We start from the raw sequence: 26174 nt of genomic DNA on the forward strand, positions 1-26174 counted from the left end.
TGTCGAGAGCAAGAGAAGGATTAAGGAAAGTTACTGGTGGCTGGGCATTGATGTGGAAACTGAAAGGATAATTAAACAATGAGTTATGTATGAATGCTGACAAATCACAAATTACACTCTAGACCACATTGCATCCCATTCCCTGTCCGGAAATGACTGGTGTAGATATAATGTGTCCCATTGTTGAGGACAATGATGTATGGTTTGTTATTGTGGATATGGACTACTTTTCTAAGAAATCAAATTTGTTAATAAGGCCAATGCCGAAAATGTATTGATGTTCTTAGATGAATTATTTAAAATGGAAGGGTTACAAAAAAAGGTTGTTACTGACAATGGAGTGCAGTTTAAAGGTGAAGAAGTAGAGATATTTTCAGTTTACCATCCCAGTGGAAATGGTGTAATTTAAGATTCATTCAGTTGGCAAAGAATAAACATTTTAATTGGAAATCCAGTATCAAGAAAATGATATGGGTGTATTGGACTACACCAACTGTTACTGGATACAGTCCCTTTGCCATTATGAGGGTAAGTCCTTTCACTGAGGATAATGAAGGGTGGATGGTTAACTCAACGTTAAAGAATTGGTTACCCCCTGAGATGAAAAAGAATAATCAGAAGGCACAAATGTCATACAAAGATCATGTTGATAAGGAAAGAGCCAAAGAAGTTGAGTTAAAAAAGATGTGGTGTGTCTTAAATTACCAGTTAAAGTAAATATTCTGATCCTAGGGTAACTTGATATTTTTAAGAATTCAGCCAGGTTGAGTGACGGATGTGTATGGCACATGAGCCACTTTGTAAAGTGTAAATATAATAAGTGGAACAGATCTGAAGACACTGAAAAGAAAAAGTACTTCTGGTTGATTCCAGTCAAGGCAAGGAAAATGAATTGTTGGCTATGGAATCCAGGCCGGGGAGTCAATTTTTATATTCTCCATCAATGTATTTTATTTTCATTTAGAAAGGAGATGTATTGCGTCTTCCTATTTTTACATTAGTTATATTGCATATTAGAATTAAAAAGTTATAGACTCAGGGAAGAATGTGATGTGTTACAGAAGGCTGTTGAAGAGGTTTGAATGTTCTTTGACAGTCCAAGATCCTTCCTGATTGATGCAGATGTGTTGGCCTTTGTATGAATTACTTTTTTTTTTTAAATAAAGAAGACTAACTTCAGTGGTATAGAGCCTATGCTCAACACACTACACTTTGGTGTCTTCTATGAAATCGGTCACAGGAGTGAGACTACTCGGTGTAAGTAGTGCCAACCCTTACAGCCATAATCAATGAGGAGAATAATAAAACCTGTGGTGTACTCACAAAAACGACACCAGAACCTGTCCCATTACATGTTGACTCCCCTTCGGGTATAGCTAGTTTAAGTTAAGGACAAGAGCCTCTGTGTGTTCGTTCTAGTTGATCCCTTGTTCAGCTCCTTGTCATCTCCTATGAATGAAACCTTTCATCCAGCGCATAACCTCGGCTCCGGCAACGCAGCGCCATCTTGGAATCAATACATCCCCACTCGATAGAGTCCCGGACAATGCATAAAGCAGCAAATTAATTAAAATATTTTTAAAAAAAATAAAGCATACAGTTAGCATTGTTATTAACATTTACATTACACGTAAACAATTCTAAACAATTCATACTGGTATTATTGTTATAGATATATTTTTAAGGATGCATGTAAGGTCTGCTGTTTGAATATTCACTTTTAGATTTGAATATTCACTTTTTAGAAGGAAGATGATATGTGAATACCCCGTGCACTTTCACCTTCCCCTACATTTGTTTTAAGGGTTGGCAACGATTTAAAATGTCGCACATTGTAGGCAAAGCTCATGAACTCACCGTACGCGCTTGTCATTCGTGCCTGCCTTTTATTTACATGTTTTGCTGTGCACCTTTTCCGGGTTTACCGCGTGGAGTGCTGGGACAGTAAGTCCTAGTTGTTCTGGTGATCCCGTGGGCTTGCGTGAAGGATCGGGGGAAAATGATACTGGAAGAACTACAATCCCCAGAAAGGCCCTGGCCTGGGCATCATAACACTTTCCTGTGTACAGGGAGGGATGCACTATCAGAGCCTCGAAGTTCAGTGCGATCAGCTGATCCTAAGTGAGGAGCCGAGGGAGACGCCAGGAGCCGGGGGTTGGGCGCAGAGGAGCCGCGCCTCAAGCTAGCCTAGCCCCTGCTGGTAAGGAGAGTCCCTGGGAGTTGAGGGGCGCAGGAGCCCGGGCAGCAGAAGGCAGCTCAGCGGGCGAACAATAGGCAGCCCCTTTGGCCTCCAGTATGCACCTTACAGTGTCAGTCCTTAACCCCGGTCTGTTCCGTGTACACTTGCACTATCTGTGGGTGTCCGTGGACCTCCTTTGTAGACCAGGCAGCCCCAGGGCTCCCCAATACTTCCTACAAAACCCACATGAGGTCCATGAGTCCCATGTAAACGCCTTAACCTTCAATGTTTACTTCTGTTGACGTCCTGTATAACCTTTTTAAATGCCAGTCTGTAGCCCCCGTTCCCGATCTGTGTACACTGCTCTTCTGTGCAAGCCATCGATAATCTCCTGGACTCCTTTGTACGCGCTGACTCTCGAGCCCCTGAGCCTCCTGGGTGTACATGTTCACAGTGGCACTGGAGGCCAGCTGGCCTCCTCAGTCAGCAGTAGCTGGATCTCCCACACAACCTTTCATTGTGAACAGGGAGGCCGGCCCCTAGGTCTTCTCTATACTCCTTCCAGTGGGCAACCTCTGGACCTCTTGTGTATACGTTGCACCATCAATAATAACCAGTCGCCGAGAATCCCTTCTGTAGCCTAGTAACACTGTCACCATGCCTTTGAGTCTCGTGTATATATTTTATTATAATGGTAGGCAGTAGCCTTTGGCCATGCACATAACCTATACTGTGAGTAGGGAACCCATTGACATACCCCAACACTCGTCTTGGTCATTAGGCAGTACAACTGGGCGAGCCCTCAAGGGCTCGAGCCAGGGGCCTGGCTCTGCTTTGAGTCCACCGTGACCAGGAGCCCAGCACGAGCCGAGACTGGCCACCCCCATGGCAAGCAAACGAAAAAGCAGCAACCATTAATTACCAGCGGTATCCAGATGTACCCTGACAGTGCTGGGTTGTCTAATTACACCAGCAGCGCAGTTATTACCCTGTAGCTCCACTGTATGCTCTTGCATAGCAGCCTCCGATTGTCCAGGATTAGCAAGGCTTCCATATAGCCATTAAGACTTTGATTGCAGTCAGCTAAATATATTGGGATGGAAATTGGCGAACAGTTCCACCAGAAGCACAATGGCGTCAAAAGGTTTTGGTAAAAAATAAGCTGCAAGGACGATTGTCTGCTGCTCATCTGCACAAATAGTTTCCTTCCTAAACCCGGGGATGGACTTTTTTTCCCAACGCCTAAACGGAATTGTGACTCATGCGGTGAGGACGGGAGTTTTGTTTCAAACCATTTGCAAACTGCCCAAACACGTTATTCATCACTTTGGCCAATAAAAGAAGAAGGGTGACAGGTATTCGTTTATTTGACTCAGTAAATGATTTTATATTTTTTAATGAGAAGAATAACAAAAGGCTCCTCTTCCTTGGTCAGCCCGTAGCACTAAAAACCAACTATTGTTATCCCAGCCAGATGCTGATCAAGAACGCATGCTGAACAACACTGGGCAGAGGGGTCAAAATAACAAGTGCCTCGCGCTCGACCTTTTTCTCATTTCCAGTAATTTTAATTATTTCTGTTTTACTCTACACTCAGCACTTGATAATTTGTTTTTATTTTAGCGCTAAATACTGTTTCTGTCTGCTAACAAGTAACCAGATTTTATTTTTCTTAATGTAATGCTATTCAGTTTGTCGATACTGTGAACGAGCAAACAACTGAGTTGACTTTCCAAACAGTTTTAATTTTGACTCCTGAATCACAACAGATGTCTGCAGTGAGCGGTTAGCTCACTAAGTTAGCTTGGTTGTTAGAGGCCAATGTAAGGGCTCGTTAATTTTAAATCATCCCCTCGATCACCACCCTGTCAGGCCTGAGTAGTGAAAGCCGATACACAAACACTTTTATTTTCTCAATTGGAATGGCTTATTTGGGAGCCTATGAATCACAACATAATACTTTTCTGTTATTAAAAAAAAAAAGGATACGTCTCATGCTTATTTGTTTTTTGCTGGCTCATCTTACACTAGGGCTCGTAAAGCCAATCCATACCAGTGTATACCAATAGGTTGGTTCACAAGAGGAACACATGATGCCTTTAAAATAAATAGTTGAACAAACATATTTTAGTAGGCAGTGGTCCATGTTTTTGTCAACATTCTCAAAGTACAAGGTGTCCCTTGGGGACCTCTTCACTTTTGTGAATAGGTTATCACTACCTTTGTGTAGTCTGTAAAGTATTATTGTTTTGCAACCAGATTTGAGTTGCAAAACATTAATACATTTATACATCCCATTCCGAATCGGTATTTGGAAGGGACTCCCTAAACGTGCCCCTTCCAAATTCAGATCCGGTATGTAGTCGCAAAACCCAAATCCCAGTTCGGTAACATGTTAGCAAACCACACTTTGTGTTTGGTACTTACCGAAATGTCATTTTGTAGTCACAAACAGTCCAATTTTGCGAATAGGACAGTTTATGACGGCATAAAGCCTTAGTACATCTGGAATTGAATCTCTTGTGTACACGTCCTGTGACCTTTTGCAATAAATTAGCAATCACTTGCCTTCTCTATACAACTTCTACTATCAGTAGGTAATCACTGATCCTCCTTCATACGCATTTCACTTTCAACAAGCAGCTTCTGGGCCTATTTGTACGCTGAGTAGTGTGTTGGCAGCCGCTGCCTGTGTACACCTTAGTTTATCTCTAGGCAATCCTGTGGCCTTCTGTATATGCCTTACTCTTTCAATATCTACTCATTTAGCAATTTAGAAACACATCACAATGTAAGCAGGCAATCGCTATGCCTTCGCTGAACAGCCGCAATAGTCACCCCCTTAAGCTTCCTGTAGTCACTGTCAATATGCAGCCTGTATGCCTTTTTTTACGCTTTATCCGTCGACAGCCACAGGACCTCCTATATAAACATTTTACTGCCAGAAGACAGACCCATGGCCTCCTTTATACCTATTACACTGTCACTACACCGCTCCAGGTTCTCCTTTATATTTCTTTTTATTTTCACTAGGAATCCGCTGGACCTCTGTGTACAAGTTATGTTGTTATAAGCCAGTCACAGGGACCCGTGGGCACAGTTTGCTCTGCGACTAGACATTAACGGGGCTTACTAAAAACACATTACCTTCTGAGGAGGTGTAGGAAGCTGGCTCTTCATGTAATTGACCAAAAAGAGGTACACTGTGTAAGGAGTCCAAGCAAACCCAGAGGAATTACAGAGGCACAAATGACACCCCAAATGCTCTGTTTTGTGGTAGTGTGGGCGAGCAATTAGGCATATCAGAGAATAGTGATAATGATGTATTGTTCACACAAAGGCAGTAAGCGAGACACAGACTCAATAAAGAAATCGAACACCAATTTATAAAAATAACGTACTTTTATATACATTTTGATACCAAGATCATCAAAATTTGGTGAATACTTTTCGATTATGAATTTTTACAGTTTTCAAAAGTTGACACTGCACTTTTTGGAGCGGTAATGTTATTCTATGGGAGAAAACATATACTGCATAAGGCTCCTTAGCAGCGACTTACAGGACCCATCTTCTCTAGTTAAGGTAAGTATGGGGCAAGGACCAAGGCAGCACCAACAGGTCACTTTGGGAGGCACTGGGACGTCCGGGTGCAGAGTTGCTTTTTATCCTCGGGTGCCCTAATGTTTTCCTATAGGAAAGAAGCAGACACTGCATATGGGTATTTAGCAATGACAGGGCTGTTATTCTGGACCTAAGGTGAGTATGGGGCAAGGTCCAAGGAAACACCAACAGTCACCTTGGGGGTCTCTGGGGCATTTGGGTGCAGAGGTGTAATACAGCATTGACTGTCCCGTTCACTTCAATGAAGATCAGTCTGGTCAGAAAGAGACTGCAAGCAAGGTCTGGGCGGCCAGTCCGGGGGAACCCACAAGAGAGCTCGACCCTTGAGATCCTCAAGCACATAAGGGACACCTTTGGCCTACTTCTCCTCAGGCTCTGGGGCTCATGTGCGGTGTTATCTTTTGGCAAGTACTGGTACAGGGGATGCTTGCGGTTGAAGGTGGGCCTGCAGAAAAAGCCTGCAGATGTCAACGGGAAGTCCACTGCTGGAAAACCCAAAGTGGGCTTGGGCTCAGAAGGGCCTTGTGACCAAACTGGCACAGTTGGCCCACTTTAACTCGGGATAGGGGGCATGGGTGCAGTGGTGCTGCCTGTGTCAGGTTTTGGCAGTCCAGGGTCCTCATGTGTCTTCTTTGGTGTCTGCAGGGTGCAGGGAAGCAGCTCTGCTACTCCCTGAGATCCTGGTTACTTCTTGAAGTGCTGGCAGTCCTTCCAGTTTTTTTGGGGGTAGAGCAGCTGCAGGATGAGTCATCTTTGGTGCAGTTGTGGAGGATAGCAGGCAGGTTTTCGAGGTTGGATGCTCTTCGGGTCCTTCTTCTACTGTAGTCCAGCGAATCTGACGTCCTGGTATCGGGGGTCTCCTAAATACTCAATTTAGGGGCGTTAAGGGGAGTGAAGGGTAGTAGCCAATGGGCTACTTCCCCCTGAGGTCACTATGCCCCCTAGATGACCACTTCTTTTGGGGAGTGGGCATCACTCTTGCCCAGAATTCCTTATGCCCACTACATTCAAGATGGAGAAATTCCCAAGGCTGTGTTCATTTCAGGCTGGTCACCCTAGACGTTTTTCCAGCCTGCAAATGCAACGGCCTCCTGCATAGCTAATATTCCTGCCTGTCCAGGTGCCAAATGGGCCCTTGGGCAGGGGTGTTGGCAATTCTATTCTGAGGGAAGCCAGATCTGCATGCCCAGGGCGGTGAGCTTCTTTGATGCTCCCCTGCCTTGTAATGCAGATTTAGAGGTCATCCTGGTGGGTGGGGTCTGTTAATGCCCCTTCCAGAGCAGGCTTTGTTCCTGACCACCTGATAGCAAAGGCTCTCACCCTTTGGGGGCAGAAAATCGTCTGTTGGTGGCAGACTGGTGGAAACTAGACAGTCAGCCCACCAGCAGTCGGTAGGTTTTCAAGGGGCACCTCTGAGGTGCCCTCTGAGTGCATGTATTTATAAATCCATCACTGGAATTAGTCAGGGTTTATTAATATGAGATGTATGATGCCAAACATCCCTATTTTCATTGTATCCATCATGTAGCTGGGGAACTCGTATTGACCAGTGTCCAGCATATGTATTTAAAATGGCTTCCCTGTTCACTCACTGTCTCTAAGGATCAACAAAGATATAGTAGGGGTTTATTTGCTCATGCAGATATGCCCTCACCTGTAACATAATGGAACCTGCCTTGGTGCTGTAAGGTGCGCTGCAGGGGTGAGTTTGCAAATATTACAGGCAGTGTTAGGGGACGTTATCACTTTTTGGATCACCTTGTCACACTGCCTACAGTGGCAGTCTGTATGAGTTTGGTGTTGGGTCCACTTTATGCTGCAGCTCTTAGGGACCTTCTTTAGCACCTAGGCCCTGGGTACCAGAGGTACCATTTACTTGGGACTTACAAAAGTTGTTAAAAGCCATGGTCACTTGGGTATCAATAGACCAGTGGTCTTTTTTAGAGAAGGAACACTGGCACAGGGGACCTGGTTAGCAAAACCCCATGCATTTCATTCAAAGTTGCATCAGAAACCAGGCAACCAGAACCCAGTTTCCTACAGGAAGCAACTGCATATCCTCGGTACAACTTGCACTCTCATTGAGCAGCTGCCAGTTCTGCCCTTTATATCTTACAAAATTGGTTAACTACCACTGGGCCTCATTTATAGGCAGCCAGAGGGCCTCCTCTGTACACCTTGCACTGCCACTGTTAGGTTAATGGGCCTGTTCTGTGACCCCTATCCTCCTGTGTACAAATAATGCCGTCATTAGGAAGCCCCTTTGCGGCCAGTGCTGTTCTCTAAAATGGTCCATGACATCCGCTGCATAAGTTGTTTCAGGGCTTTCACTACTCACCTTATTCTTTCAGTAGCTAGTCACTGACATCCCATCATATAATGGCCCTTAATATATCTGTGGTGCCCATTGCACTTCTGTGTACATTTCATATTTTCATTAGGCAGTCTGGGTCTCCTGTATGCACCTTCCCTTATCAGGAGGGAGGCTCTGGGCCCCTGCTATATTCTTGCATGTCAGGTGGAAGTTCATGAGCCTCTTCTGTGCTCTTTACATAGTCGGTGGCTGGACCTAAACTCTGATATATTCCTTAGCAATGTAAGGTTTGGACAGAAGGCCAAGAACAAGATACTCTTAGTTTTCGTTTTTACTTAACACTATCAATAGGTAGTCCCATGGCCCTTTTGGTACATAACTCATAGAAATGTGTAGACTTGTACCTCCTTTATGCTTTTTATGCTGCCAGTCATTATCAGGGCTTCTCTGTATACCTTATTTATTGACAACACCCAATTTCTTCCTTATGTTATGATACATCGACTTATTAAGCCCAGCTGCATACTCTCAACAGGGTATCCCGGTGTTTTGACAAGTCAGATGAAATCAAATACATTATAGGAACCCTAAAATAACCAGGTTTTAGGCTGTTATTAAAAATAATATTTTTGGACATATGGATAGATGCAGTTTATTCCAGTGATAGTGGGCAAGATAAGAAAAGGAAGGCCACCACTCCTGACTGTGGGAATCCTATCCATAGTTGACAGAGCCATATCTGTAGATCTAAGCCTTAGCCTGGGCTGTTAAAAGCTGACCCAAATCCGAAGATAGCCGGGCCCCCCCATACAGAGCTCTGTAAGTATGACAAAGCAGTTTAAAAACACAGTGCATCCTAACAGGCGACCAGTGAAGGGCATTCAGGAGCGGTCCTGTGGTTGTGCCAGGGGGAAAATGACAGACCAGCTGTGCTGCTGAATTCTGCACAATTTACAAGCACAACGGGAACGACTCATTTATGGCTACGAAAAGTGTTGCCATAGTTCAGACGACTGGTAATGGGGGCTTGACGTCTTTCGACGAATGACATTCCTAAGCATAAATAAAATGTCAAGGTGTAAGCCACAATCTGTCACAACTTGATTTTTCATACTAAGTGTATTATCTAATAAAATGCCCATGTTTTTGGACACTTTTTTTGGTGGGAAGTTGGGAGGGCGGTGCCAGCTCTGTCCATATTACTTTGGCCTTGCCAAAAAGTACAATCTCTGTCTTCTCTCCATTGAGCTGTAGGCTTAATCAAAGAAGCCACCAAGCTCAGGTAGTCACAAAATCTTTATCTGGTTGCATCCTGATTATGTGCAATAGTTACTGCCATGTGCGTATCACGGGCGTAGGACAGTATCTCAGATCCATGCTCCCTCATGATCTTTACCAGTGGAGCCACATAGATAGTCAAAAAGTTGGGGCTCAAAGAAGACCCCTGTGGCACCCCACATGCGTTAGTGGTATTCTTGGATTTGAAAGGAGAAATGAAGACAACTTGGGTTCTGTATGCCAAAATATTTGCAAACCAGGCCAAGGCTTGCAAACAAATGTCAATTCCATGCAGTCTCTTGGTCAGGACTGCATGTGAGACTGTGTCCGAGTGAGAAGGCAGCAGAAAGATCAGGACCGCAGGCCATGGTGGTCCTGATCACTTCTGTCTCTGCCAGAAGAGAAGTCTCAGTACAAAGATCTGCTTGAGAACCGTATTGGGGCGGATTCATTATGTTGTTTTCTTCCAGATACTGTGGTAGCTGTTTATTAATCATTTTCTCCAGTAGTTTGGTTGGATAGGACAGTAGCGAAATGGAATAATTAGATAAATTGGAGGAATTCTCAGTTGGCTTCTTTAATATAGGAAACACATTGACATGCTTCCAATTTGTGGAAATCTTTGCTGCATTAAGCAAAAGATTAAACAAGTTAGTCAGAAAAGGAGAAAACGGAGCCAGTGATAAGATGTCACACGTGCAGGACAAGGCCCATCAGGAGACCCAGAACAAATAGAGGGAATCAGGCTGTTTCCTTGCTCCGCAGTGATTTCGGCAAACCGTCTGAGGGATAGAACAGTATGAATCTGACTCCCAAAATTACCCTAAATTTTAATAATTGTGTTATGAAAAGAGGACAACAGAGTCTTGTAGAGTTCATGCAAAGCTGGAGTTGATGTTAAACCTCTCAGGACGCATGAATTCTTCAGTAAATTGTAAAGCTCTTTTGCCGATGACACACACTTCTAAATTCTATCTGCTACAGATTTTCTATACATGGCACAAAGCTGTTTACTCATCAGGATTTCAGATCCCCAACAACGTAATCAGGAAGAAGCGTGGAAACTCTCAGTGTGTGAATACCTGTGAAACTGATTCCACTGTATGGACTAGATGTCCAGCGCAAGCCTCCTGCTGACTTTACTTTCAATGTATTCTTAATAACCGTAGTAAAGCCAATCATGTTACTATTGATAAGTAATACATTAATTGTAGTGTGGAACCTCGAGAATGAAGTGTGGTATATGCAATTATTTGCATTCACCCAGATGTATATGCTACAGGTATAGGCCTTGAATACGCTTAACACCATCTGCGGGCACCGTTGGGGCTTGGGTATAAAAAGTGGGTAGCATCTAGGCACACTTCTTCAGGCGGGAGCAGGGAAACATTGCGGTTTTGATGGCTCAGACCCCTGAAGCCTTTGTGTATTTTGAAGTTGCACGAGGCAAACCCGCAATGAGTAATGCTCACGCCATTTAATCCGATTATTTGCATTGTTTCTTATTACGGATAATTAATATTCTAGTAGGTTTATTATATTACTGTTAAATATTAATGTTGAACCGTAATCCCTTGCAATTTGCTAGAAGCAGAGACACCAGCAGTGGACTGGTGACAGTCATTTGGAACTGATTGTCTGCTCCTTATCCTCTCAAATTCTTTTTTATTTTTCTTATTGAAGGCAGATCAGGTGGTTCAGGGTGCAGTATTCTTTAAGCCACCTCTGCTTTCACTACGAATCACACATGTTGTAGTTTTATGACTATTCTTGCTTAGTATTTGAGACAACTGTAAAAAAAAAAAAAAAAATACATTTGACGAGGAAATGGAAACATTAAGGGCTCCACTATCAGAACTAGCACCAGATTTGGAGACTTCTGTCTGTATTGTTTGCAGAGTGAAAATAAACTGTCCTCGTGTCCCTTTTCATTGCTGATGTCAAAAGCCTGGATCCTCTCGTCTTCTGCTGCTCCTTAACTCCGTGGACCACTTTCCTCATTGTAATTTAGATAGACACAAAACTTCCAGTCTAAGCTGCACATCGTTTTAGAGGTCCTCAATTCATAGCAAAGAGATTTCAAAGAGATGGTCAATGTGGCCACAAGATTGTTGGAAAGAGGGAAACTAATGTTGCCTAAACCAAATGTCTCTGAAAACAAAACCACTTTGCCCAAGTAACCTGCAAAGCATATTGTTCAAAAGGAAAACTGAACACCATTGCATTTGCTTGAAATGTTAAAACAGGTTAATGTGAAAAAATAAGGATAACAACGAAGATGACTTTTTTGTAACACAAAAAAACATTTAAGATATATACCCTTTGACCCTCGTCCATATAACCTACTTTACATTTAAAATTCTGGAATTATTGTTTGGAAAAAAACTCAACAAAGAACATAGATTACTGATTTTTGTTTAAAGATGCTTACCCTCTCTTCTCTCCCTGGCTTCTGACCTTGCTTGAAATACTGGGCACGCTTGTAATGTCTTACACTGCAATTTTTTTTGTGCTAAATAAAATGCCTCTGCTTAATATCAGCCTTTTCTGTGTTTCTTGAAAAAAATGCCCTTAAGTACCGCTAAAATGATTTTCTTTGATCACAGCATCTAACATTTTAAGTAACAATTGTTAGAAAATGTCATTTAAAGGGGCCACACCACATTATTTTGCAAGGGGAAGGTGTGGCCCCTGAATAAAAAAAGTTAAAAGATCATTGCCTTATCTCGTTGTTTTTAAGACACTATGCTAAATTGGCATAGAATATTAACAAATATGAATTAACTAATTGTACTTAGCAAACACTGTAGATTTCATAAAGCACCTCAAAACCGCTACACATACGGACATATTATTAGACTGTTAATGTCACACGTTTTAAGGAATAATTCTTTCATTTTTGTATTAGAGATTAATATGGTTAATGGTGACTAATGTCTTGATCCGATCAACTATAGAGAAGCATTTTTTCTGTTAGCACCCAGTAATTTCTGGCAATGCAAATAGCTGTTACCTTGATCTAAAATTTTCAAATGACTTTCTGCAAACGAACATCTCAGGATTCGCCTACATGTCGCTGATGGGAAATATCTAATGCCCCATAAGGAGTTATAAAATTATTGGTGCCTATCCTGTGAAAAACAAGCTTACCTGATAAAACAATGCTGAATAAAGACTTTTTAATGAATTACCACTATCCGGAAAATGCAATATCATGATAAAAGCTGATGATTATGGATTTGAATCATGAATTGAAGAAATAGTTTTGTGTTAACAAGAAAATAAAAAAAACTTTGAGAAGATTTTAAGATATCCAAAAAAGAGTGTTGTATTAGTTAAAAGGAAAAGGATCGTGATCTTTACACAAGAAGAAAGAAACCATGTTGTAGGAGTATATTTCCATTTCTTTGGTGACTGGAGAACTACGTAGGAATGAGTAGAGCCTGCAGCTAGGAACAGGCAACATGTCAGGGTTGTGGGTAGCCCTAGAATTGGAAGAAGGAGACCGAAGGTAAAGTAATGAGTTTGGGGATAGAATGGTGATCTGTACATGGAAGTGAGAGGATAGTGGTTATTCAGGGTATATCCTGTAAAACAAGGGAAGGACTAAGGGGGTCATTACGACCCCAGCGGTCGGCGTTATTATGGCGGTAAGCACCACCAACAGGCTGGTGGTACATACCACCATATTATGACATTGGCGGGTTGGCTGAAGCCAACCCACCAATGTACCACTCCGACCGCCATGTTGGTAACAGCTGCCGGGCTGGCGATATCCATCTCCAGCCTGGCGGCAGTCACTATTCCGCCTGCGGGATTATGACCCTGCCTACTGCCATGGTTTCCGTGCCGTCCGTAACGCCATGAAAACCATGGCGGTAGGCCATATCAGTGACAGGGAATTCCTTCCCTGTCAGTGATAGGGGCTCCCCCACCCTTCCTCTCCAGGTACACCCCACCCCCCAACCTCTCCAAAGCCCCCCCACCACCCATACATTCATGCCCCCCTTCACACATGCACACACACACGCATATGCATACCCATTCCCACATGCTTCCATGCATGCATACATCCATTCACACAGACATCCGCACAAACTTCCAAACATACACGCAGACATGCATTCACATCACACAACATAAACACACTCACACCTCTATATATGCACACATGCATCCAACACGCAACACACACCCGCATCCACGCACACACAAACATTCACACACCCCCCACACACACAAACCTCCCTCCCGTCTACCCTGTTGGAGACCCGACTTACCTGTGTTCAGGGGGTCCTCTGGCAGGAGCCGGGCTGGGGGGCTGCTGCCACAAGCAGCGCCCGCCAGCCTGTATTATTGGTCATAATACGGCTGGCGGCGGTCTACTGGTGTGGTACTGTTTGTGGCATTAGCGCCACCTTACCGCCACCCGCTGGCATGGCCACAGCTGGATTTCCAGCCTTCTTGTGGCGGAAATCCAGCTGTGGTCATGATACGACGGACGACTTGTAGCCGCAGCGACGGTCTTTTGGCAGCCGTCGCCGCGGCGGTAGGCTGCTTTTACCGCCGATGTCAAAATGAGGGCCTAAATTTCGTAATGTAAAAGTACCCTTTTTTAGAAGCGATTCCATTAGGATATTTTCATCAGGAATGTCCAGGCCGTAGGCATAGTGTGTTTTTTTTCATCAAACATTATTTATTGGGTTGGTTTCCTTGGGAATGGAAATCGTCTGACTGAAGCACAGCCATTTATTACAAAATAGATGTATGACATTTAGAAACTGAATCAATTTGCTATTTAATGTTAACCTGTGTACCTTTTAAAACTGGAAAAATATCCTTGGGGTTATTGTGTTGTAGCTGTTTTATTTTTTTAAAGTTTACTTTAACAAGAACGTTTGACAGCTTTTTGCCTGCCTAAAGACATATTTCTAAGTCATTAGGGGACAACTGTACATTTTCATAGCCGTAAAGAGTTTTATTTTAATTTTAGAAAATTTACTGGTTTACTCTATTCATTTAAAGAACTAAATACCATGTTCTGTTATTTGTGATCATTTTGACACCCACATTTCACCAAATTTGAAACACGCTGTTAGATATCAATTGTTTTTACACTATTGTTTTTCTTAAACAGGGAACAAAAAGTTCACTTCTGGCCTATCCTTGAAAGACACACCCCAGGACTTCGAACATCTGCAATTCTTACAAATACAAGGAACATCAGAATCCTTTCTTGTTAAGAGGAAGAATGAGTGCCCAGAACCCACCAGCAGCGGACAAGGGTGCAAGTACTTCTCTCATGTGCCAGGAAAGTTATGCTTGTGGTGGCAGCGATGAGGCCATGTTTGAGTGTGATGAGTGTGGCAGCCTCCAGTGCCAGCAATGTGAGCAGGAACTTCACAGGCAGGAGAGGCTGCGAAACCATGAACGGATCCGTATCAAGCCCGGCCATGTGCCATACTGTGACTCTTGTAAGAACAGCAGTGGCAACGTCTCGCCGACTGGCACCCGGCAGCGGGCAGCTATTCGGTGCCAGTCGTGCAAGATCAACATGTGTGTTGAGTGCCAAAAGAGAGCCCATTCTGGCGGCAACAGACGCAAGCATCCCATCACTGTGTATCATGTTAACAAGGCCCGTGAACAGCAAGAGAGTGAAGGGATGGACGACGAAACCAAGAAGAAGAAAATGATTGAAAACGTTGTGAGCTTCCTGTTGGTGGATGAAACTGAAACTATCCAGGTGAGCATATACCGGTTTGTACTGAATTCAAGTACACTTTGATATCCACTCTAACATCACCTAACCTTTTAAACTTTAATAAATTAATTAAGAATTCTGTAGTGCCCATTCAAGAGTCTCCTCATCGACCTGTTTCCATTCACTCTAAACTTGATTTCACACATGAATGAATGGATGAACAAACTGAGGGCCTGATATAGATATTGGCGGGGATGGTGGCTTACTTCATCACAACGGTGATGGATATCCCGTCTGTCGAAATCTAAATTCCATTAAATCATATGGGATTTAGATTTCTGTGGACGGGATATTGGTCACCGTTGTGACAGATTACCCCTCCACCAATATCTAAACCAGGCCCCAAGTCATGCAAGAGAAGGCCATACTGCTTAATAACTGATAGGATTAAGCATTGGAGTGCTGTGGGGAAAAGGAGAGATTTTAGTGTCTTTCTGAAGGCATGCTGATTGGGGTGGTCTCAAATGGCCTGGAGATGTTGCTCCTGATATGAAGGTGTATTGAGGAGATGTACCTTGGAAGGTTCTTCTGTGGTTCTCCCCCAAAGAAATACTCGGTGTTAAAAGAAATAACGGTATTTTAAGGTTCCACAGAGGTCATCCACAAAACCCATGTCTGATCTAAATTGTTGTCAAAAGCCTTATTACATTTAACCTACTGCCAGCTCTGCCTTTGAAATTGAGGGCAACATCACAAAATAAAATGATAGACGGAGTGTTGAAACTTATCAATCTCTCACCCCCCAGTCACAGATCTGCATTTAATGCATCATTATTTTGCTCGCCACGTCGCCCCAGTTTGGACCTAGCTATATGCAAATCAGTCATGTCCCTGGTCCTCATGGGAACAGTCCGGCCCGAACTGCCAAGCCAGGTCCTCCCTGGACCGGAAACAAACATCCTGGGACCGGTTTCAGAGTATCACCCCTCAGCAGCCAGGCTAGCTTGAATCCACTTGTGCAGCAAGCAAGGAATCCACGTCTGGGCACACCCTAGCCACTTAGGGCGCACAGTGCAACATCACAGAATCCCAGTCCCAGGATACTTGATTCCGGTCCAGGAAGGACCTTGCATATGGCTGGGTCCAAACTGGGGTGACGTGGTGAGCAAAATTACAATGGATTAAACCCAGATCTATGACTTGGGGTGAGTGTTGACTTTGAAATTGAGGGCTGCACATAATATCATTCTGTTTCTTTCTGTGTTTAGCTTTGTGTTTAGAGCTAGGCCTCCATTTTTCAAATGGTAGAGAAGCATTCTGCTGGATTAGCCGTCTCCCAGTGTTAGTTTAGGGGTTGTAGACTGGCTCTCTTCAAGAATGCCCTTTAGCTTTATAACATGAAAAGTCCTCTTAAAACATGTGAAAGGTCATGTTAGAACTGAAAAACATTATTTAAAGTTTTCCTACCCGTAGTTTAACAAATGACCTCAGTAGGTAATATTTTATGGCAAGGAGGCAAAAACAAACTCCCTTGGATCATGTATTGAGTCATTGAATGATAGGAGTCGTACACTGTCGCAGAATTAACGTCCATACCTAGGGAGAACAATAAGTATCTCTGTTCACAGGAAGTGACAACATTGATGTTTTGCCAGTACAGTGACTAAGATAAGGGGATGCATTTGTGGGACTTCAAAACCCAACACCCTCTCAGATGTCTTAGCCCAACTTGTTACTAGGCAACATACAGAATTGGAGTAGAGTTGGGAATTAACAGTATGATAATCTGGGGAAGAGAGAAGGTGTGTTCCGAGATTTAATTTCCAAACACTAATATTGGGGAATTCATAGGCTTGTAACCAATACTGAAGCCTACTCATTCACTCCAAGGTGCTGTAAGTGGAGGAAGCATTTCTCTATTTGGCCACATTCATAGAAATGTAGTGAACTAGTAGTTCAAGAAAAGTAAGCTTCCAGGATCTTCAAGAATGCCATCGTTGTCATATTGCTCTAAAAAATATCAGACCCTAAAGTACCATTGGGTTTTCGATGCTTTGCAGAGCTTTCCCAAACTAATCAAAGTATTAGAAAAGGTAGTAGCACACCAACTCCATTGGAAGGGCCTGTGCTTTTGGATATAAGACAGGGTGCCAGACTGGTCACAGAACTTAAGTTGCAGATTTAGATGTTAATGACGCCATCAGGTTAATTGCTGACCAGGGGAATCCGGCTCTCCTTGTGCTCTTGGATGTGCCAGTGGCATTTGATGCCGTTGATCAGTGTATCCATCCTTTTTTGACTGACCGGCACCGTGGGCCAAGAACTTAAACTTTCATGGTTTTACTTGTTCCTTTCAGTGTGGAAATGTATTGGGAAATAGAGAGTTTATCTATAATCTCCCAGTAAGTTAGTCTTTGGTGACACAGGCATCATTGGTTTCAGTGTTGCTTTCTTCTGCAGATATCAAACCCCCTTTTGCTTTGATTGGGATGTGTGATATCAACCCTAATCCGATGACACACAGCTTCTTATTGGAATAATTGGTTAGGCTACTCAGTATGATAATATGATAATTTATAGATGTGGTTGGTAGAGTTTGACACCTGAATGAATGCCACCTGGCTCTGAATAAATGGAGCAAAGGCTGAAATGTTATTCTAAGGGGAAACTCAAGACTGAGGATATATCTCAGTAGGGAGCACAAAGCAGGCTGCTAGGCAACACATGAAGAGTCCTTATGGCAGGGACTCCTGTGAAGGCAACAGGAAAACGATATTCCTGATGGACAGTTGAAATACTGGGAAACTGTGGGCTGACCTGGTATTGCCCCCTCCATATGGGCAAAGTGTGTTCCTGGCCTGGGAGTCCAGATATGAGACGAACACCAGATGACAAATGTTCCTGATGGTAGTTACTTGGTTGTACGGTCTGGTTAGGTCATCCATTCATTGACTTCCTATGGTTATCCTGTAAGTTATCCCAATCATGATTTCAATATCCCAGCAACATAGTTATTGTTCCAAGAAGAAAAACCTGTGAGGTTTTATTTCGGGTAACCTGTTAAATATGTAACTTTCAAGGTACTTTGGCACTGCTTTGTGAAGTCTGGTAGAGTTGAAATTTGCAGGACAGGAAACAGTGACAGCAGATAGACTATCCTGTGAACAAAACACAAGGTTTTGCAATGGAATTTAATAACTGGAGCTGTTATTTTTCTAATGCGATCCTATTTGTCCAACCAGAGTTGTTTATGTTGAAAGCTTCAAATCTACTTTTGTTATTTAGATTGTTGAGATCTGGCTGAGGGGTAAGAGGCTTTGATGGTGGACAGCCAGAAGGTTGTGCAGGAAGTGAGCCCACAAATAATCAGTGACAACCGGTCATTTGTCGCCTCTAAAGAAATGGAATGTTGAGTTGAGGAAAAGTGTCCCGCAGTAGACAGAAGCCTGTTGACCCCACCAAAGACCTGTTGGACCAAGCTTTTTCCCTTATTCAGAGTATGACACATCTTTTTTTTCTTCCTTGTAGTTTGTAACTAATGCAATTGTATTGGCTGTCGTCTTGTAAAGATTTTGTTGCAATATTGCAACTCTGGTGCAATAGCTAAAGCATGACCACATTTTAAGAGAATGCAGACTGGCGTATTCATTTTAAAATGTACTTTGAAACCTAGGACACCTAGAACTGGCTGCTGCTTTCATTATTCCATGCCACAGATGATAGTGTTGAACCATGTAAGGCTTCAATATCACACTTAGGTGGTTGAGTGAAAGCTCATACAAGAGACGCCACCACGTTTTCTTGCTGTTTGACCACCCTCTACTCTCAAATGTTGATTTTGTTTTAACAGCTGTGTCCTTACCCATAGTGCCCCGAAGTTATTGCATGGTTGTATGCATTACTTAACAAAATGTAAACATAAAAGTGATCAAAAACGTTAGGTGACACAACCTGAGTGAGGTCAAACTAAAGATAAAATATCAACGGGAGCATACTTTAAAAGCAGAAGTGAAAAGTTACAATTAACATCTGACCTGTCTACGTTGAGGTATTTTAATAAAAAATGTTGTTTTTCAGGAGAACAACGCGTTGGTCATGTTTTTGCTACTAAGTTATGTGCTCCAAGGATTCTTTTGATTGTCTATTGACACCGCTGGGTAGGTGGGCGGTGCTTGTAATGCAGTAATGAATACGCATCTTAAAGGCAGACCGGTGGTTTATGCATGGCTCACTTTCCTTGCTGTTAGTTCTCTTTAGGAGATAATTCTTTTCACTCAATTTACTGCTTCCTCACTTTCTTCCTGCGTAGGGTCATTTTATGTAAAACAAATGCTTTCTCCTCCCACCTCAAAGCTCTGATGCTTTGAGAATTAAGTGATGGAGTGCTATATAATCAATCAGTTGTTGTATTTTATTATTATTATTGGTAGTTTTGTGTTGTTGTAAGATAGGACCTGCATTGGTTTCCTGAGGAATCTATGTGGGGATTAGTCACCTTCTCTGTTCTCTCTTCCCTTGGAGGATTCGTTCCTACTGCAGCATCCTGAGAGGCCAGGTTGCCAAAGTAACGTTTTGGGGACAAAGAGCGAGGGAGCCAAAGCATAAGTGGGTGAATGTGTTGATCACAAGAAGCTTTTGGCTTCTGGAAGTCAGATTGCCACATTGTTAAGACCTGAGAGACTAGTGGCTAGGCTGTAATGTACGCAACAAACTGGTTGAGTTTGCATCAAAAGAAGGGCTAGAGCAATTGAGAACACAGAAGGCGGTAAAGACTGGAAGATGAACGGACCTTCAGGCCCAGATTCACTCCAGCATGGCTTTGCAGTAAATGTTTAGTTTGTTCAACAGATGATGCTTTGATAGTCCTTGATGTTGAGTACTTCAGCTGCTTCTTTTCCTTCAGCCCTCTTTTTCCTTCTCCTTTCATCTGTTCGCCACCCCCCTCTCCTCACTGTCTTGCTCCTCCCTCTGTGGTATTCTATGAAATATTTTACCCCTGCTTCTGTCCCAAAAGGCACCACTTGCCTTTTGCCTTGAAGGCTTATGTGTTCTGTCCCACTTCTGTGTATTGAATTACAGCACAGTTCTAGTTATCGAAGTTCTCTGTCATCCATTGAAGGCTCTCAGACCACATTCAGGTACTCAACAAACATGCCAGAAGTGGCACTCGAAAAGGAAATCTTCTGAACAAAGATTAGATAGTTTTTAGGGATCCCTGTTCAACCCCTTTTGGATGAAACAAACACTATTTTGTACTGCAGACCCTTCCTAAATGGTAAATAGCAGAATATTCCGCCAATAAAGTGATTTGAGGAAATGGGCAGGGCCAAGAATCCTTACCCTGCTCTTATCCTGCATTTTAATATGGCCATGAATAGCCTTTGTTTGGGAAGGAGGTCATTGTAATGTGCATCTTCCCCTTTATAGCTGTTTTAAAACAAACAATAGAGACCACAGATAACTCAGTGGAAATAAGAACATAGCTGGGTTTGTCATTCATGTTGAGTTATTTAGTTGGAAAATGAGCTCAATATTTTACGGTGTGGCCAGAGAGTATTGGAGTAATTCATCTTTCCTGGGTCTATAAATGGAGTATGATTATGTTGAGCATTTGTCTGTTTCAAATAATGAGTATTAATTAGTTGCAATAACATTTGTAACATTAGCTCGGTACATAGTCCATGGCATTCCAGTTGTGTCCTAAACCGTTCTTAAGGCACAGATATAAACATCACTAATGTTTCCTTTTTTAAATGAACTGTCCACCATTTAGCTGAAATCAGCATGAGAATGATGTTTCTGGGTGCTTCCTGAAAGCAGTGTTTTGTGAAACCTGAAACACTGGTTTCTGCCTCTGGGCTCATTCGCTGACACAGAAGGACTCCTGACGTCTTTCATTGAAGCTGCATTTGTGATTAGTCACTGGTGAATGTGTTTTCAATGGCAAACCTTTCTAATCTCTTTAATAGCGTGACTGACGCTGAGCAGGAGGTGGGCTATCTGATTTCCTTGTATGCAAGCCTGCTGTCATCGCCCAACATAGAAGACCAGGAGCCTTTAAGATGGACTTTTAGGATGTGGATGCAGTGGGTGGAAGTATAATACTCCACTTGACATAACCTGGGCTCAGTTATCATTAGTATTTTTTTTTTACCATGCCCTTTAAGTGGAGTTGCAGTGCATGCTGCAAGAGTAGAACATGTTTAAATGTGAGACTTTGCACTAGGCAAGAGAACACGACTAGTCAATTCAAATAATGTTTATTCGGTCATTACTGACCATGAAAGCACAGCAGAAATTACTTCAAACAATTAAAATCCAGAATACATTCTCAAATTAATAAACCAAGTTTTCAGAATCATTTTAATTTTGCAAATATTCTTGGATTCCTAAAAAAAAAAAACTGAAGTGATTTTACAGTCTAGTTGATCGAAGAGGCAGTTTAAAAAAAAAAACACAGCATTCAAAAACGTACAGAAAAAGAAAAAAACATTCTTTGCAGATGATGGGAACAGCAAAACAGTTGAATGTCAATTATTTAAAAACACGATGCACGTTCGTAAAGTTAATAGCAATGTGCAATAAGACCCATAACAGTAATGCAGTAAAATATGTGTATTAAATTAAAATAAACGAACTTCATCTGAATGCAAACAAATCAATTTGATAAAAATTAGTTTAAGAGCGTTTCCGAAGGATAGCTTCTCCTTTATTTTAGAGTGGAAGTAATAACATTTAAAACAGAAAAACAGACATCAGGAACGTCTCTTTGTAAAAAGTGCAAACCATCGAGATGTGTAGTAAAATTCCTTTGTATTAAAATAGGACGTACAAAACGGGATCTTAAAGTGCGATATAGTGTGCAAAAAAGCGTAAAGTGTTTTGTAAATTGGAAAGGAACAGCATTGCAGAGGCAACAAGGCAATGAGTTAAACAAGGAACCAGTCATTGGAAATGCTTCAAGAAAATTGACCATATTCAGTCTTAATCGTGTGAGATAAAATCTGTGCTCGGGATTCTTAGTTCAAGTTAAATATGGTTCCATCCCTAGAGTAGTAGAGGTAGACACACAACCTATAAGTGAGACTATATCAAGAGATTTATGTATTCTAACATTTTCCCTATTGGCAAGAAACCTTTGTTTTTATCATCTCCCTGTTATGCGTATTAACATGGCCTGGAGAATCAAAATATACATTCAGATCCATATCATAAAAGGTATTCTTTAATACATTCATATTAGTTAGCTCCATGTCGATTCTGAGATTGCAAGTAGCCTGTAAAAAAAACGTATTTTCAGCAACCTGCAGACCACCCAAATCAGCATATCCCCATACTCCTGCACCATAGTCTTGTATGATATAGACAGCTCTCTGATTGGCTTGTGGCACAGTTTACTAGCGAACCTACAAATCCATTCTCAAGATGCAAAAAACATTTTTAAGATCTCTGGCTAATTAGCTTGTCCCAAGCTAAATTTGCATTAGATAAAATACCAGGACTAGTCTTAGGTTGCCCCAGGAAGTCATTAGTGTGCATTGAATACCTGAGCCTACCCTTGGCTTTGACAAAGAAATTGTGGTAACAATTCAGGAAACCTGTTAATTATTATTTGGATCATTGTGGTGAACTAACCTGCTAATGCCACCTGGATCCACCCTTATGCTGTCTTCTATTCATGCGAGCTTGGCAAAGTGTTAGATATTATGTTGCAAAATAAATGTTTGTTAAACTGAGAAGCATGCTCAACTGCATACTTACCTAGTGTTGGCACAGCCAATAGATCTGATGTTGCCAACCTTTTAGCTCTGTCAATGCATGTCTTCTGCTTAGGCCGAAGTTTACAAGACAGCACATACGCTGTCTGATTCGAGACAGATTTTTGTTTACAGTGTGCCTATAGTCCGCTCGTTGCTTTTCATTAGTTGCCTTTACTGTCGCTCTCATTTGCTTGCTTCGTATTCACAAGGTCACGTGGGCTTTCCTTCCACTCGTGCATTTGTCCCTCCCATCGAGCCTGGACACATTACTTGTGTCCTTTCACTGCTTGCTTATGAACTGCTACTGTTTTCTTTTTTTTTTAAGCCCTCCAGGAGAGTTTGAGTGTTTCCATTTGTGTCACGCAAGCTTCTCACCCTTTGCCACACTGTGTTTCTCTCGCCCCAATGTGCTTCTCCTCTACTCCATCCATATTGCTTTCTTGCCTGTTTTATTGTCCCCACCATTTCCGGTTTCCAGTTTGTTCTTTCAACCGTTTGATCCTTGCATTCAGTCCCTCCTTGTTTTTCCCCCATCCACGCTGTCTGTGTTGCTTCCCCTACCTGCCTTTCCCATTTTGTTTCCACCCCGCAACCACTGTGTTGCTTACACCCCTTGTGGTGCTGCCACCTCCCACCCTCAGTGTTACCCCCGCCTGTTGCTTTCACCCTAGATTTACTTCTCTTCCCCCCCACACCTGCATTTTTTTAGGGTCGAGCCTGCGTAGCATGCGCTTGCGAGACGCTGTAGTAGTTAGAATAGGGCTCGGAGCCCTGTCCATGTCACATCAGTATCTTTCATTGGTTCGTGGGCTTGCCTTTTAAAATCTGCTTGCTTTCATTAGTGGAAGGCATGCATACTTCATGCCTTGTCCGGTGGTTAACCCTCCTCGAGCGCAGCGACCAAGTACTGAAAACATACAAGGCTTGCTGTTTTCCGTCCGGTTTGAGGACTACTTTTTCTCTTTTTTCTGAGAGCGTTCTCCCTTGTTTAGCAGTGTGATCGCACTCGTTTTTTTCATTTTTTTTAATTTAATGAGACAAGAAAAGTCCGGTTGGGAGTTTACAACTGCTAATAGTTCTAACTCGGAGAAATGCGAGACCCGTTGCATTGCAAAAAGCAGGGCCAAAAGTTTGATATTTTTCTTGTCTTTTAAAAAAAAAAAATTTTTACCTTCTCAATTTTAGCCATGCCAACATCATGGAAACTGTGCAGCATGGCTAAAGACCTAGTGGCTTTTGCCAATGCTTGTTTGTTATGGTTGCTGCGATACTTTATTTTTGAGGAGCACTGACCTCCACCAATACGCATTGCTTAACAGCTGGCCTTCACCAATACGCATTGCCTAAAAGCTAACTTTAAAAAAAATTGAATATACGTCAATAAAAGGACCTCTGAAGGGTGGAGATGTGTCCACCATTTTGTCTCTGTGTGTCTGTCTTGCTCTCTCTCTTCTTCCCTCTCTGTCTGTCTCTGTCTGAGAATCGGGCCACTGTTAGAGTGAATACTGCTAACTGTCCATGTTCAGTATTAGTCAGAGACTTTCATCCACCTCCATCAGTTCAGGTTCGCTTGCCTCGCTCCTTTTAAAACCTATCTGAAAAAAACCTAGAATTTAGGGTCTGTGGTCACCACGGAGCTACTCTTAATTCTACCTTAATGGCGATTTGGTATTGTCTTTTTCTTGAACAGTTTTGTGTGCATTGGAGTTTATCAATTTGTCTGTTTATTTTAAGGTGTCAGACGAAGAGGATTTTATCCAGAAATTGGACTGCAACCCAGAAGAGCATCTAAAAGTCATCTCCATCTTTGGTAACACAGGCGATGGCAAGTCTCACACCCTCAATCACACCTTCTTCTATGGCCGCGAGGTCTTCAAGACGTCTCCTGCCCAGGAGTCCTGCACGGTGGGTGTCTGGGCAGCTTTCGATCCTATCCATAAGGTGGTGGTGATTGACACTGAGGGACTTCTAGGGGCCACCGTGAACCTGAGCCAGAGGACTCGCCTACTGCTCAAGGTTCTAGCCATTTCAGACCTTGTTATTTATCGAACACATGCAGACAGACTTCACAACGACCTCTTTAAGTTCCTTGGAGATGCTTCTGAAGCTTATCTGAAATATTTTACAAAGGAGTTGAAAGCGACTACGGCACGCTGTGGATTGGATGTTCCCCTCTCCACTCTTGGTCCAGGAGTTATAATTTTTCATGAAACAATCCACACCAAACTTCTCGGCACTGGTAAGTGAGGTATTGTAAGGGAGCTCTGTTAACTGTAACCACTACAGAGTTTTCATTTTAATATAATATATGGGATTCTGTATAAATGCCTGTCTCTAATTTCTTTATAATCAGCAAATTTGGAGACACTCCGTCGCTGATTATAAAGAAAAGACGTCAGAACTTGACTATAAGAAGTTATTATAGTCGAGTTCTGATGGCACAATGCCTGCTGCCAGCATCAGAAGCCGAGATGAGACAGGTCAGGTCAAGCAGCAGTTTAAAGCAACAAAAACAAACATTGTTTTTCTTTCTTCTGCTCTGTATTTTGGTTTACAATGGCAAGCAGAGAGAACATGTTTATTTTTAGCACTCCATAAATAGTTGGAGAAAAGCTAGGATCTTTCTGCATATTTATACACATTTGAGCTAGTGCTGCTTTTTTTTTTTTTTAAACTGGCTTGTATTGAACTGTACCTAATATATGTTTGCAACAAATAACTAACAGGTTTTTGATGTGTTTAATTTTGCACTAGAGTTTTTTTCTTTTTTTATTCTTCATGTTTGAAAACATGCTCGCTCTTTCATATTAAAGGTTTTAAGTGGTTTGTGGGAAAGGTGATGGTGTAACCATGTATTATATGGGATAGAGTACCCCCGACGTGCATGGTAATGATTTTGGAAGTGACCTCTGAGTTCTGTAACCTTATAAATGACCTCGCCCTTTGGCTTTGTTCTTCTATATGGTTTTGTAACTGCTCTGTGACTTGCAATATCCTTAAAATGTGCAGCAGGTAGTACTGTATCCCTTATATAACGGCTAGGAGAAGGTTTGCCTATTTTGGCAGAATAACTGAAGCTCAGTTGGAAAAATTAATTTACAGAGGGTCGTACAAGTCAGGAACTGGGAATGTAACTCTGGTCTCCTGAATTTTCAGCCAGCAACGACACAACATTTATTGCATCTTCAATACCCTTTGATCAGTGGAAACTCACTAGTCATTTTACTGGTAAGTATTGTCAACACCAGTAATCTGGCCTTGGCAAGCATCTGTGAAAGTTTTTTTTTTTTTTTTTTTAATTTTCTACTGCAAGCATAT

At 42.3% G+C, this 26174-nt stretch overlaps 1 protein-coding gene and 1 long non-coding RNA gene across 2 annotated transcripts in view; one reads left to right on the forward strand and one right to left on the reverse strand.

The window, feature by feature from the left end:
* LOC138258794 (uncharacterized) overlaps window positions 1–1433 on the reverse strand; it is a 73409-nt gene extending 71976 nt beyond the window's left edge. Inside the window, exon 1 of the long non-coding RNA XR_011198574.1 lies at window positions 1324–1433. This is a non-coding gene — a long non-coding RNA (uncharacterized lncRNA). The remainder of the gene's footprint in view (window positions 1–1323) is intronic.
* Window positions 1434–2045: 612 nt separating this feature from the next.
* The window catches only part of ZFYVE1 (zinc finger FYVE-type containing 1), a 129218-nt gene continuing 105089 nt past the window's right edge, over window positions 2046–26174 (forward strand). Inside the window, exons 1-3 of the mRNA XM_069208941.1 lie at window positions 2046–2200; window positions 14533–15138; window positions 24591–25095. Of these exons, the coding sequence (XP_069065042.1) occupies window positions 14647–15138; window positions 24591–25095 (997 nt within the window). The 5' untranslated portion in view covers window positions 2046–2200; window positions 14533–14646. The remainder of the gene's footprint in view (window positions 2201–14532; window positions 15139–24590; window positions 25096–26174) is intronic.

Source organism: Pleurodeles waltl, chromosome 9, assembly GCF_031143425.1.
Source record: "Pleurodeles waltl isolate 20211129_DDA chromosome 9, aPleWal1.hap1.20221129, whole genome shotgun sequence".
Classification (NCBI taxonomy): domain Eukaryota; kingdom Metazoa; phylum Chordata; class Amphibia; order Caudata; family Salamandridae; genus Pleurodeles; species Pleurodeles waltl.